General features: G+C 32.7%; 1 protein-coding gene across 2 annotated transcripts in view; it reads right to left on the bottom strand.

Annotated features, from left to right (window-relative positions):
• Positions 1–9,979, bottom strand: part of Utx (Utx histone demethylase) — a 122,008-nt gene extending 112,029 nt beyond the window's left edge. Inside the window, exons 1-5 of one of the 2 annotated variants that reach the window (XM_072546681.1) lie at positions 9,676–9,979; positions 9,455–9,593; positions 8,549–8,615; positions 7,861–8,017; positions 3,647–3,758 (exon numbers count right to left, since the gene is read on the bottom strand). In XM_072546681.1, the coding sequence (XP_072402782.1) occupies positions 3,647–3,758; positions 7,861–8,017; positions 8,549–8,615; positions 9,455–9,540 (422 nt within the window). In that variant the 5' untranslated portion in view covers positions 9,541–9,593; positions 9,676–9,979. The remainder of the gene's footprint in view (positions 1–3,646; positions 3,759–7,860; positions 8,018–8,548; positions 8,616–9,454; positions 9,594–9,675) is intronic. The other variant, XM_072546682.1, reaches the window with a different exon arrangement.
• Between the last annotated feature and the right edge of the window lie 3,204 nt (positions 9,980–13,183).

Here is a 13,183-nt window from a genome sequence, read left to right as displayed (position 1 = left end):
TACGAGATCACAAGTATTACGAATATTTACATTTACCTGGGAAAGTTGTGACGAAGTGCTCGGTGCTAAATCCATTTTTCACTAAAACCGAAAATCCTGCAGACAAAAACAAACCCACCAAAATTATTAAAAAAACTTAATTAGAATTGCACTGCACTTATTATATAACATGTAATCTTACTGTTTTTTTAATGAAAAACAACACGAGATACGTCAAACGTGATCCTGCCGCACAAAGAGGTCAACAGGAAGTAATTTAACTACTACTTACTCTTACTACAACAATTTTGCAGAAATGTTCCAAAATGTACCAATGTTGCCAATCTGGTAAATGCATAGAAAAAAAATATTTTTTGTTAAATCGGAAAACAATAGAACAATATGTATAGTACCATCTACTAAAGGAAAATACTCTACTACAACATAACAATGTTGTTACAATTTTCAAATAAAAATCTATGTTTTATTTAAAATGTACTTTTATACCCCGAGGGAAAAAATGTAGCGAATTGGGTACCTTTGTACCCAAACGGCAACGCTGCTAATTAAAAGAACTACACCAAACCAGAGCGGCATGCCTCTCTTGTTCGGTGAAATCGTGGGCAGAAAATAAATAAATTATGTTGAATTTCGCTAGATAATGTGATGTCTAATATGTCAGACAGAGCAATGCCGTGAGGCTTGCCTCGGCGGCTATAATTTTTAAAGAGAGAATGAGATGCACAGATGATATATTAGAAGCTGGCGCGGAAAATGGAGCCGTTGTTTATTTAATATTTTGTGGTTTAAGCTTGTCCCTTGTCCGGCCCGTAGATTATGAAGAAATATACAAAGATAAGACATCAGGGGTGTACATATTTTAATTTTTTATCATAATGAAAATAAAGTTATTTAGAAAATTCCAAAAAGTTAAATTGTAGTTAAAGAACGTAAATAGTCGATTGATACTGGTGAGGCACTGCCTCACCTGCCTCATAGGACCAGCCGCCCCTGAGGCTAATAGAATGAGGAACATTCATTTTCATGTACTTATAAAACGCCTTTGATCTTCTTGAATGAATCCGCTTTTCAATCATTAGCTAGGCCTTTTCAGCAGACCGTGCTAGTGCACTTTTAATTTTGTCTTTGAGAAAGTGGCACGTATTGCAAGTATCGGAGGCAGGTGACTTAAAAACTTATGATGTTAAGCTCGCTTAAAAAAATTATCCTAAACATGCTACATTTCACGTTCCTCTTCACACTGATCATTATATATTTTACTTAGTTTACTAATACTTAACTCACTATACAGATACAATATTTTGGACTTCTTTCTGCTGTAATGTGATTCAGTTCCTCTGAGCTTTTTTATGTACTCTGTAACACTTTCCTTTTTCAGATAGTTCTTATTTTTTGTAATGTCACCTCCTACGCAAAATGCACTTTTTTGGCTATGTTTTTTATTCTAGTTTCTCCAAAAGCAACAACTGTGCGAAAAAATTTGAAACATACAGAAGTTTTAGCAGCAGAGACAGTTGGAAAGAAGTATTGTATTGAGTACTTTTGCTCAGGTCCAGGTTTTTTCTTTTTATTTTAATTATTGTGCTTACACAGTACAAAAACTAGGCCTATTTTAGGATCTGCTTATCTGGTAATTTGCTCACTTTTCCTTTTTCCTCCTTTAACTCTTCTCTTTCTAGTCCCTTCATTTCGTTCACCAACACTTACTTTAATTCGCCGTATTCTGATTTACTAGCAAAGGGATTCCTGTTCTATGTACCTGTTCATTTGGTTCCGACATCTGTTATTTGCTAGGCCGATATCCTATTAGAATATAAATTTTACATTCCGTATCGTTATTGAGACAATATTTTATGAATTTAGTATAGGAATTCTGGAAATTCCTGTGTTTTTTGTTATAGCATAACTTTAAGATAAACGAAACAATAGCCTATTGCCTATTGGATTCGGTTTCAGGTTAAAGCCTCTTTTTATTTATCATTTTTTTGTGTCAAGAAACTTTAAGTATTGTTACGTTAAGTTTAGTCTAAAATAAACTGTTGTATCCCGTAAGCTGTAACAAAAATTAATCTGTTTCTTTTTGTGAATTAGAATAAGTGTAGAAGACTGTAATAAATGATATAAGTGGAAATAAATATTAAATAAAATAAAGTGTTACAATTCAATAATAAATTAAAAGATTGTAAATAAAAGTTAATAAAAACATTGTAGTATCAACTAAATTAATTTACGTTTTACATTTTTTATTTTTCATTTTTTTAAAGCTACAACCTGTTTTAATTAATAAGATTATTGCCGACAATAATGATCGTACGATAATTTTTTTGTTGAGTAGACGACTCAGATTAGATTATCTATAATGTTAGTTTTTATTTTAACATATTTTTATATTTTATGGAAATAAATACTCAGTTAAGGTCAACCATTTATTACTTGTACTGTTTTGTACCAAGAATAGTTTAAGTAATTCAGTTATACCTTTGCTAAAAGTTACTAGACGACCCTTTTTTAATCCCATGTTATTAAATCTCAATTGACAATAGGAATTAAATTTAATCCTTGAATCAGTCATAGGTTTGTTAATTTAAAGTGATAAGGGGTTTTCCCAAAAAATATATTTAACAAGGATTAGTTTTCTTCATCTAAGGCATTTATAAAATAGGAAAATAATTTTTATAACAATTAATTCGTTCTAAAACCTTGGATTATTTTTTAAATAATAACCGCACGCCTATGACTCGTCGATTTCCTTTCCCCTCAGACCCGCAAAAGTCTACATTGAATATATGAGTCACTCGCTACAATTGTGGTACTATGGTCTAGTGATAGACATTTTGCAATTCACTTATTTTGCTGTGTTGAATACTATTTTTACTTAATTTTCTCAAAAATATTTGTTAAAAATATAGGCCTAACCAAACATGACATTGACAATGCCAAACCATTTACGCAGGTCATTTAGCATGATGACTATGTTACTACTGAGCCAAAGAAATAAGTGATAAACCTGAAAAACAATGCATTATCACAAAACACCAGCCGTCGTAGATTACAGTAGCTCTTATCTTCCGTAAAATAAGTTTTTACACTACTTTTCGTAGTATTACAGTACCTTGAATCAGGGATATGATACAGGATAAACAAATTGAGTCAAAAATGATTCTTTTGGATCTTAGGTAGATTTTAGACCTCCTTATACCGTTTTCATTTGTGTGCACATACACTTGATGTCACGTTTCGCTAAGAGTTGGCTCTTACAGAAAAATGTAAGATTTTTAAGTATATATGAGCTTGTTAATACAATTTTTTAAATTTCTAACATTACAAAAAATTATTAATATATGCATATATTTACATATTTGTTTATACATGCCTATAACAAAGGTTAATGACGAAAACGTTTGTAATAAACGTTTTTTAGGTTAATTTTGTAGTAACCAGAACAATTTCACTTCAACTTTCTATAAATAAGTTCAATGTTATATTTATAACAAAAAATGTACATAAAAAATCACAATATCTACACTTTTAACTAAACTTTTTCAACATCCTCCATCCCATACGTGATATAATATACAATGAATTTTGAAAGAAATTAATTTAAACAAACTATACACCACAAACATAGAAAAAAAATTAAACTCACCACTGGAATGCATTGAAGTGAAAGTACACCAATCCTATTCCATATAAGAAGGTTGTGTCCTGCCAATGGTTTTCTGCTTGTGTCTTATAGAACATTTGGTACGCAGATAACGCTAAAACAAAAATATTATTGAATAAACTAAAAAACAATTCCTATTATGTTTAAGCAATGGTATATGATGGCTAAGGTATCTACTTTTGTAGTGATAGGCTGTTTTATCTTCCCAGTATACCAATCTGGGAGCTTATAGCTTGCCCACACAATGAAATTGGTCCCACTCTTTGTTTTATACATGTATATTGACATAGTAGTTACTTTTCTGTATTTACTATATAGTCTACACATTTTTGAACAAAAAACGTCTACATATGTGTTTTAAAGATAAAATGGTCAAATTTTAATATTTAAAAAATCAGTAAATCACCTTAAAATAAAAAAATAAATAAAGAACCAACTCAAATACTCCCAAATCACATTTTTGATGTGTAGAAAGATGTAACTGCATAAAGACGAAATTGATTTATCCTCTTCTATCCATTTTCTCCTTGACCTGCTTTTTTTGTTTCTTTATACTACTTTCCAGTTTGTATATTTTCTTCTTCATACATGTCACTCAAATTTCAATTATTTTTCACCTCACATACATTATTGTAATATCTATAATTTTCTGGCTTACTGTATTCTCTGGGTATATTTTTCCTATGGATTGTAATGAGTTTAGTGAATCAGTCAAAATGATGTATTTCTGTTTTGGTTAAGATATAATATATGTGAGTGGCCTGTATATGGCGTATACTTCTGCATTAAGGATACTGTCATGTATTGGCAACTTATATTTTTGGCACATATTATAAGATATAGCTGCTGCTCCCATGCCATCTGTGGACTTTGAAGCACCTGTATATATTTGAGGGAAATTTGTATAGTTTGATCATCCTCCTCCTTCTCCACCCTTCGTAAGAATGTGGTGACGTTATGGTATTTGACGATTTATCCATTCTTCTCTTCTCGCCTGGGCGCGGTGTGCTGCCTCAGACAGAGAGTAACCGGTAGCGCACTTTATTTGGTCTGACCATCGGAGTGGCGATCTTCCTCGGGTTCTTTTACCATCTACCTTGCCTTCAATCACCAACCTCTCCATGCTTTCCATTCGTAACGTGTCCAAAGTACCTCAATATATTTTGGTTGATGATTGTGGTAAGCCTAGTATTGATGTCGAGTTCTGTCAATATTGAGACATTTGTACGATGCGCTGTCCAGGATATGCTCATCATTCTACGATATACCCACATTTCAAAGGCCATTGTACGTCGTGAGTCGGACTTTTTAATGGTCCAAGTTTCTGACGCATAGGTAGCGATAGGAAAGATAAGTGTCCGTACTAGGCGCAGTTTCGTGTTCATGGTTATGTCCGTATCTTTCCAGATTTTAGTAAGTTTAACCGTTGCTGATCTGGCCATTGTAAGTCGTCGACGTATCTCTTCTTCGCATCCACCATTGTTTGTGATAACAGAACCTAAGTAATTGAAACAGCTTACCACTTCAAACGTCGAACAAGTGGACAAATATGCATACCTGTGAACAATGATTAACTCCACAAATGATTACAATCAGGAGATCGAAATAAGAATAGAAAAGGCTAGAGCAAATTTCAACAAAATGAGAAGAGTGCTATGTACCAGGGATTTAAAACTGGAACTAAGAGTTAGGTTGGCGAGGTGCTATGTTTTTTCAACTTTATTTTATGGAATGGAATCTTGGACCTTGAATGCGACATCAATGAAAAAACTGGAATCATTTGAGCTGTGGGTGTACAGAAGAATTCTGAAAATATCATGGACAGAGCACGTCACAAACAAAGAGGTTCTGGGAAGGATGAACAAAGAATTGGAAATTTTAAATATAATAAAAACAAGAAAATTAGAATATCTCGGACATATTACACGTGGAGAGAAATACACCTTGCTCCAACTGATTATGCAGGGAAAGATCCAAGGAAAGAGAAGCATAGGGAGGCGTAGAATGACATGGCTGCGCAACCTGAGAGAGTGGTACGGATGTACATCAAATGAACTTTTCAGAGCAGCCGTCTCAAAAGTCCAAATAGCTATGATGATTGCCGACCTCCGCCGCGGAGATGGCACTTGAAGAAGAAGACCACTTCAAACCCCGCTACGTTTCGTATTTCCGGTTGGTTATTTCTAATTCGATCGATTATCATTACCTTGGTCTTCTGTACATTAATTTTAAGTCCATATTCACGACTAATAGTATCTGTAGTCTGTTCATGATGTATTCAAGGTCATTTGTTGTTGATGCTAGTACTAAAGTGTCGTCAGCATAGCGGAGATTGCTGATTTTTCGGCCTCCAACTAATATTCCTCCTTGCCATCCGTCAAATACAATGCGCATCATGTGTTGATAATAAGTTTTGCAGATTTTGATGTATTATATTATGGTTAGTAGTATGTTTGTCCAATGCAGTTAAAGTAGTTATTATTTTAAGTACTCCCAATGTTCATGATGCAGCTGGTTCAAAACTAACAGGAAAGCAAGGAGGTAAGGTGGTGTTAAGAGATGAGAGATCCATTTTGATTCAGTGTAGATGTGGTTTATTGGAGAAAAATGTTGATAATCCACTAAGGTGATCATATTTGAATGTGTGGTTAGGATTTGCATTTGATTTAATTGCGTATGTTAACTTTAAGTACATTCTTCTGTAATAGAGTGATGGTTCAGCTGCTTCGCAATACAGGCTTTCTATTGGTGTGGTTCTGAAAGCTCCCAAGACAATGTGGAGTGCAGTATTGTGAATTGTATTTAAAATTTTAAGGAAAGACTCATAAACCGATGAATATGCTATGGCACCATAGTTTCATTTAGATCTGATTAGTGTTCTGTAGAGGGAGAGCATAGTTTGTCTATCTGCTCTCCAGTCTTTTTAGACAATGATTTAAGGATATTAAGTCTTGCTTGGCATTCGATTGCCAAGTTTTTAAGACATAAAGACATCATTTATTGCTATTAAAAAAACTGTAGGGCTTAATATACGAAATACCATTCTCTAGTATTGCTACACATTTTTGATTTGCAGCAAAAGCTTCAAGTATGTCAATTTCTAATGATAGATAGAATATTGTCCATTATTGACCATAGCACACGTCAAAGATATTGGTCTATATGAATTTGGATTACTTTTTAAATTGTTTGGTTTTCAAATTGGTATAATAGTTGATTCTAACCAATTTGATGAAAACTTATGTTGCGTCTGTATTAAATTAAATAACTTTGGTTACATTTTTGTTTGGTTAACATACTTTTTTCTCTCTATTTTCTTCAATATACTGTCATCAAGTGCCCTAGTCTATCGATCAATAGCACGCACTTGATGCGCATCGCCCCGCTCACCTCGGCTTGGAAATTGTATATAAATATTTGCACAATTTTCAAGTCTGGATCAGATCACTTCGATCAGTCTATGAACCAAGACTTTACCTAGAGCATCGTACACTCTAGGGGGTCGCTGGTCCGGGCTCTGCCTCACCTGCTACACCTAGACTCTGCAGTTAGTTTTTGCTACACCTAAAAACTGTGTTTTATTTCTATGATAGTTGCAAATTGTTTTCCTATGTAAGAAAATCGACAAGTCTTTATCAAGACTTGTCCGAATTCAACCACACATCCGAAACTGAATTGGATAAGTGCCTAGAGTGTATCGTATACTACACACGAATACCCTATTGCAGAGCGTACAATGGAGTAAACAATTTCAGAGGTCCACTCTTGCTAAGATGACAATACATTTATTCTTTCTGCACAGATATTTATATTAATTCTATTTTCAATCTTCATATTTTTTCTGTTTTTTGTTCTATATTTAACTACAAGAACTTCAGCAGCAGCTCTGTACAGTTTTTAGTAGGTATTTCATTGTTAATCGCAGTTGGTTTTTTACTTATCTATAGATTTCTCCCACTGTTTTGTTATTAACATATTAAGCCTCAAAAAAATTACACACTTCTTTTGTTTCAGACAAAATGTACTGTGGACAAATTTAACCACAATAATACTGCGGTATGTACAGTCCGTTGTAAAAACATGCTGTGCACCAGTCTGATGCACATGGGGCTAGATGTTCAAATTCATCTAATTTGTATGAAGTGTTTTTATAATTATAATTTTAGTTACTCAAATTATTGTAATTTTAAAGTTACCTTTCCTATAGTCTTCTAACAACAAATGGAAATGCCCCAGCTTCACCCATGTTTTGGGATCTATACTAATGTTTTTATTTTGATTATTTGCATCATTTTCATTTGCTTTTTGTTGCCTTCTAGCTTGAACAACCATTAATTGAAGATACTTGACAGCCTAAAAATTAAAAAAATATATTATTTAATTGCATTTTTCTTACTGCGTAAGTACTAACTAGCTAAAAATTGTTTAAAAACAGAATTAAAACTCTTCAAAAGATATAAATTTAAAATGCCAAGAAAACAGTGAAAATGAGAATAAAATTTAGAAAAACCTTTACAACTCAGATTTTTGCTTATTTCTTCTTATTGACCTGTGGACACTGGATATAAAATTGTGAAAAGAGGAGAAAAACAAGAAGAAGAATATAGATACAACTGAAAAATTATAAATAAGAATAAACAACTAATTCATGTTATTGTATTGTTATAACTAGTGTCATCTATTGTGGGACCATATACATTGGGGGCCTACTGATTATAAGAAAGATAACAGTGTAAGTACTATATTTTATTATCATATCGTTGCTCAAAATATTATTTTATTCAAACAGAGTTAACGCAAGATACAAATATTATTATATATTTTAACATTCCTAAATGTTTGTGTATTACTATTACTTTACTTTATTACTTTACAATTACTTACCTTTTGAATTAAAACCTTTTTTGAAGCATTTGCTTGTTGATTTAGTAGTAAAAATCCATATTGGCGGCTAAAATTAATAGAATTTTGTATTATTAATATGCATATACAATCAAATAAACCAATTATGTTTTATTTTATTCTTTAAGTACAGATTTCTTGTGATTCTTTCACATAAGATGACTAGGAAGGGAAAACAAGGCAAAAAGCTTTAAAGATAAACAGAATATATTTGATAACATATTTGATAATAAACAGATTTGTTAAACATAAACATTTGTGGTTAAGAGTTTAGTGTGGAATTCAAAACACAGATGGAACTTTTACACTTGCTAGACGATTGGGAAATTCACACAGAGTTTTATTTCACAATTGTTTTCATTCATACTTTGTTCGAGAGTTCTCTATAAAGTGTTAATATCTTATTCCTTTGTCTGTTTTGCTTTTAGGATTGTCTTTTTCATTATTTAATACCATTTAACTTTTAAACCATTAACTGTCAGAACTTGAATTACTTGATGTACAATTCCCTTCTTGCTACTTTTTAAATCCTCATGCCAAACACTTGCATAAACTAAATGTCCTGCTACCTGATTTTCATTTTACCACTCATCTGCTGTTCTGCAGAAGTGGCCTGTTGTTAATAGAATGTCAAATTGTTTATGAATTGTAGTATGTGTAGTGTTCAATGATTTATAATATGTTTGCATTGTTAATCTGTTAAAAGTTTGTTGATGAAAAGTGATACCGTATTTTTAATATATCTAATGTTCTACTTGTCTATCACAAGCAAGAAAATAAGTAAAAACTTATTTTCACAAGGCAGGTGTTTACATTTAAGTTAGGTTTGTGATAACAGCCATTTTAATTAAGAAATTGGTCTAAATTAGCATAGTAAAAGAAGCTTACCTGTCCAACTCTGACAAAATATGTAGTTCTTGTGCAGTCATGGTAATATCATCAGGATCTTCAATATTATTATTGGTTTTGTTCATATTTGTAAAAAGTAGATGAATATACAACGCTTCAGTAACTTACACACTAAAATCTATTTTTTAGGATGTTAGAAATTTGTCAACATTCTGCATTTCTAAGTTTAATTATTAAGACGATAATATATTAGTACTTACCAGGATAGATTCTATTTATAATTAAAATTAATTAGATATATAATCAATATATACATACAATTACAATTTTCACAATATAGATATAATTCAACAATTACAGAAATTAATATAAATATAACCCTATTTTCTTAAATCGTGAGTAGTGACGTTTACTTTCATAACAACGTTGACATTTGATGTTTTTGACAAGTTGTACATGATTTTTTAAAATATTGCCAAATTTTTACATTCTTAAATTCCGAATGAACGGAATATCGTGTTTCAATCATTATTTTTATATTATTTAAACCTATGAGACATATTTTATACTGGGTTAACTTTAACGAAAGTTCAAGCTGAACATAGCCGCAAATGTCAACCATGGAACAAAATATTTCGGTTTGACAGTGTCAGGATGATTTTATATTGCATATGTTGTATGCTTCAAATATAAAGAGAGGAAGCTTTTAAAAAGTACATTTTGATTATATTATGTTATAAATTCTGAAATTTTTAATTTATATAAAACAATACCGAGTAAATATTTGTCTCTTTCGAGATTAATTGCAAACATCTTACAATAATTCGAGTCCTGGCCACCCTCAGCAACCACTCCATTCTTACGGTTTGTAGTTAGGCAATATAATTTACACAAAAGTGTAAAATGTATAATAGTATTAAGAAAATACAAAATTAAAAATGAAGTACTATATAGAATATAGAATTATTCGGTAACTACGCGGTTTAAAAAAGTAAACGCAATTTTTTTCGACCAAATATATTTTACAGTTCAATATAATTATATGATTATTCAACACACTGATTTCAAGGATATTCAAATTGACAATGCTTTCAATATACGTAGATTAATAACGGCCACAGATAACGGTGAGCAGAAGCGATTACTAATTAGATTAGAAATTCTCCTGTGGCACTCCAGTCGTCACGTCAACCACCACTCTTTTTTCTACCACAATTTTCCTCTCTGATAGATGGTTCGCGACCAAATTCATCAAACACCTTCTCTCTCTTAAAGTCTTAATTACCTCTTTCCACTTTAATGTGTTGAAAGCATTCCAGACGTCAAACAATAGTAGGATCGCCCACCTCTGATTAACCCCTATCACGCGCAACTCCCGAAAGACTTCCATCACCGCATCCACCGTGCTCTCGTTCTTTCTGAAACCGTACTGCCTGGATGACAGCCCGCCGGACTCTTCAATGACTGTCTCTATTCGCTTCTTAGAAGCCTCTCTTATAATTTACCTATGCACGACAGAAGGCAAACAGTTCGATACTTGTCCCCCTTTTTTAGTAGCACATTATTATTATTGAAAATATGAGCATGGATGATATTACAGAAGATGAAATAGAACATTTAGATAACTTTAACGACCTTTAGGAGGAAAATTAAAGTTATTTGAAAAGAGGTCAAACCATTTTCCTAACTTTTCAGATATCGGCAGCCCAAACGATGTCTAAGATGCAAGCAATTCAAGAAGAGATAATGCAGGACAGCATTTGATCGGTGAGCAAACGAAACAGCAATCTACACAGCAGCAAAGGACAACAGAAAAATCATTGAGGGCCTAGAGAACTACCTAGAGAGAATATCAGATTTCACGGATAAATGAATGATCAAAAGAAGATCAAATATACCATTTTTAACCAGCAGGTCAATTCACCATGAGAAGAAATGAATCCAAGGAGAAGAATTTGTCAAATACTTGTGAGTCCACTTCGACAGAAGACTTAAATTCACAATAAATAGATAAGTTTTCAAGAGGAAGACATTAGTGGTGAAGTGGATGATACAGGACCAGTTCTTTATCACAGACCAAAAAGATCTAATTATACCAGGCTTTCGTTAGAGCGGTAATGTTGTATGCAGTCCAAATATGGAATTCCACGGTAGAAAAATAACACCAAGCTGTTAAAAACAGTGACGGCGAGTTACAGGCTGATCGATGAAACCCAATGGCAAAACAGAGTTACAAATGCAACCATCTAAAAAAGGCTGGAGACATATCCTCATCACTAACAGGGTGTAGAGATTTTTCCGAGAGAAACATAGACGATTGACCATCTAATCATAGTATTGCCAGGGTGGTAGCTGAAAACAGTCAATCATGGATGTAGGTACAGTGCCTAAAATAGTACCTATTGAGGCAGACGTGCACAAGCTTAGCGACAAAAGATTCAGTTATCCGAAGAAGATGCAGTCCCAGATAGTAAGCGGTAGATGAGGCTGTACGGCGGAAATAAGGAGAAGAAAAAACATATAATTTTAATTAAATGTTAGACTACCATAATAACCCCCCAAATAATAAAATAATGATAAACGGTAAGGAAGTTGAAGAGGTAAACAAGCTCACATATTTGGGATCAGTCATGGAAAGTTGGAAAGGAACAGCGGCTGTAAAAACAGACGAGAATAATGAAGGTTCAACTTGCATTCAACGCTTTAAATAAAATTTGGCAAACAAACGAAATATCATAAACAACAGAAATTAAACTAGTTAATAGTTGCATTAAAAGTATACTAATTTACGGAGTAGAAACATGGAAACAGGAAGAATTCACAACTAAAAAACTACAAACTTTTGTAAAAAAATGTTTAAGAAAAATCATGAAAATATACTGGCCCAACAGAATAACTAATACAAAACTATGGGAAAGAACAAATAAAACCAACATATCTAGTACAGTAAAGGAAAACAATGGAAAGGGGTTGGCAACACTTTGGGGAAAGGTGAAAGCAAGATAACATAGAATAGAATAGAAATATGCTTTATTGTCACTGAAAATTGTACAATTTTATGGACAAAGCTTACAAAAACTCAAAAAATAACAATTAAAATTTACTAAAATTACATACATCGTCAATATCACAAAATAAAAGATAATAAAATATACAATCCATTGCAAAATTTAACTAAACCGCAAATTGCATAATAAAACCGTACGAACTAGTTTACGAATAAGTTTAAATTGCTGCATGTGATACCCAAATATGACCCATGTCATTATTTTGTTATAGGAGAGAAATCATTATTTGTAGAAAGAATTAGGGTGCCACCATGAGCTGAACTATCGCAACTAGGTATCGGGGGAAATCCCAATTCCTCTAGAAATAAAAATAATTCAGCTGTTTTATATCTTATAGAACGAATATTAATCAGAACAATGCTAAAGTTGTTATCACTAAAATAATTTGAGATTTCTAGTCCCACAGAACACTTGCACACACATTGCAGCCAAACGACGACACCTCGACCTAAAAGTTAAAAATATGAGCTGGCTAATCAACAGAAGATCGCAACTTTCATTAGAAAACAAACTGACCATCTATAAAACAATACTCAAACCAGTGTGGACATACGGAATTGAGCTGTGGGGCTGTAGCAAACCATCCAACACCAAGATACTACAGACATTCCAGTCAAAAACTATTCGTATGTTAGCTAAAGCCCCATGGTATGTGTCAAACCAAACCCTTCATGCAGACCTCAACATCCCCTTCATCAAT

The sequence above is a fragment of the Diabrotica undecimpunctata genome, chromosome 10, assembly GCF_040954645.1.
Source record: "Diabrotica undecimpunctata isolate CICGRU chromosome 10, icDiaUnde3, whole genome shotgun sequence".
In the NCBI taxonomy this organism is placed as follows: Eukaryota; Metazoa; Arthropoda; class Insecta; order Coleoptera; family Chrysomelidae; genus Diabrotica; species Diabrotica undecimpunctata.
This window is presented reverse-complemented; position numbering and strand designations above follow the sequence as displayed.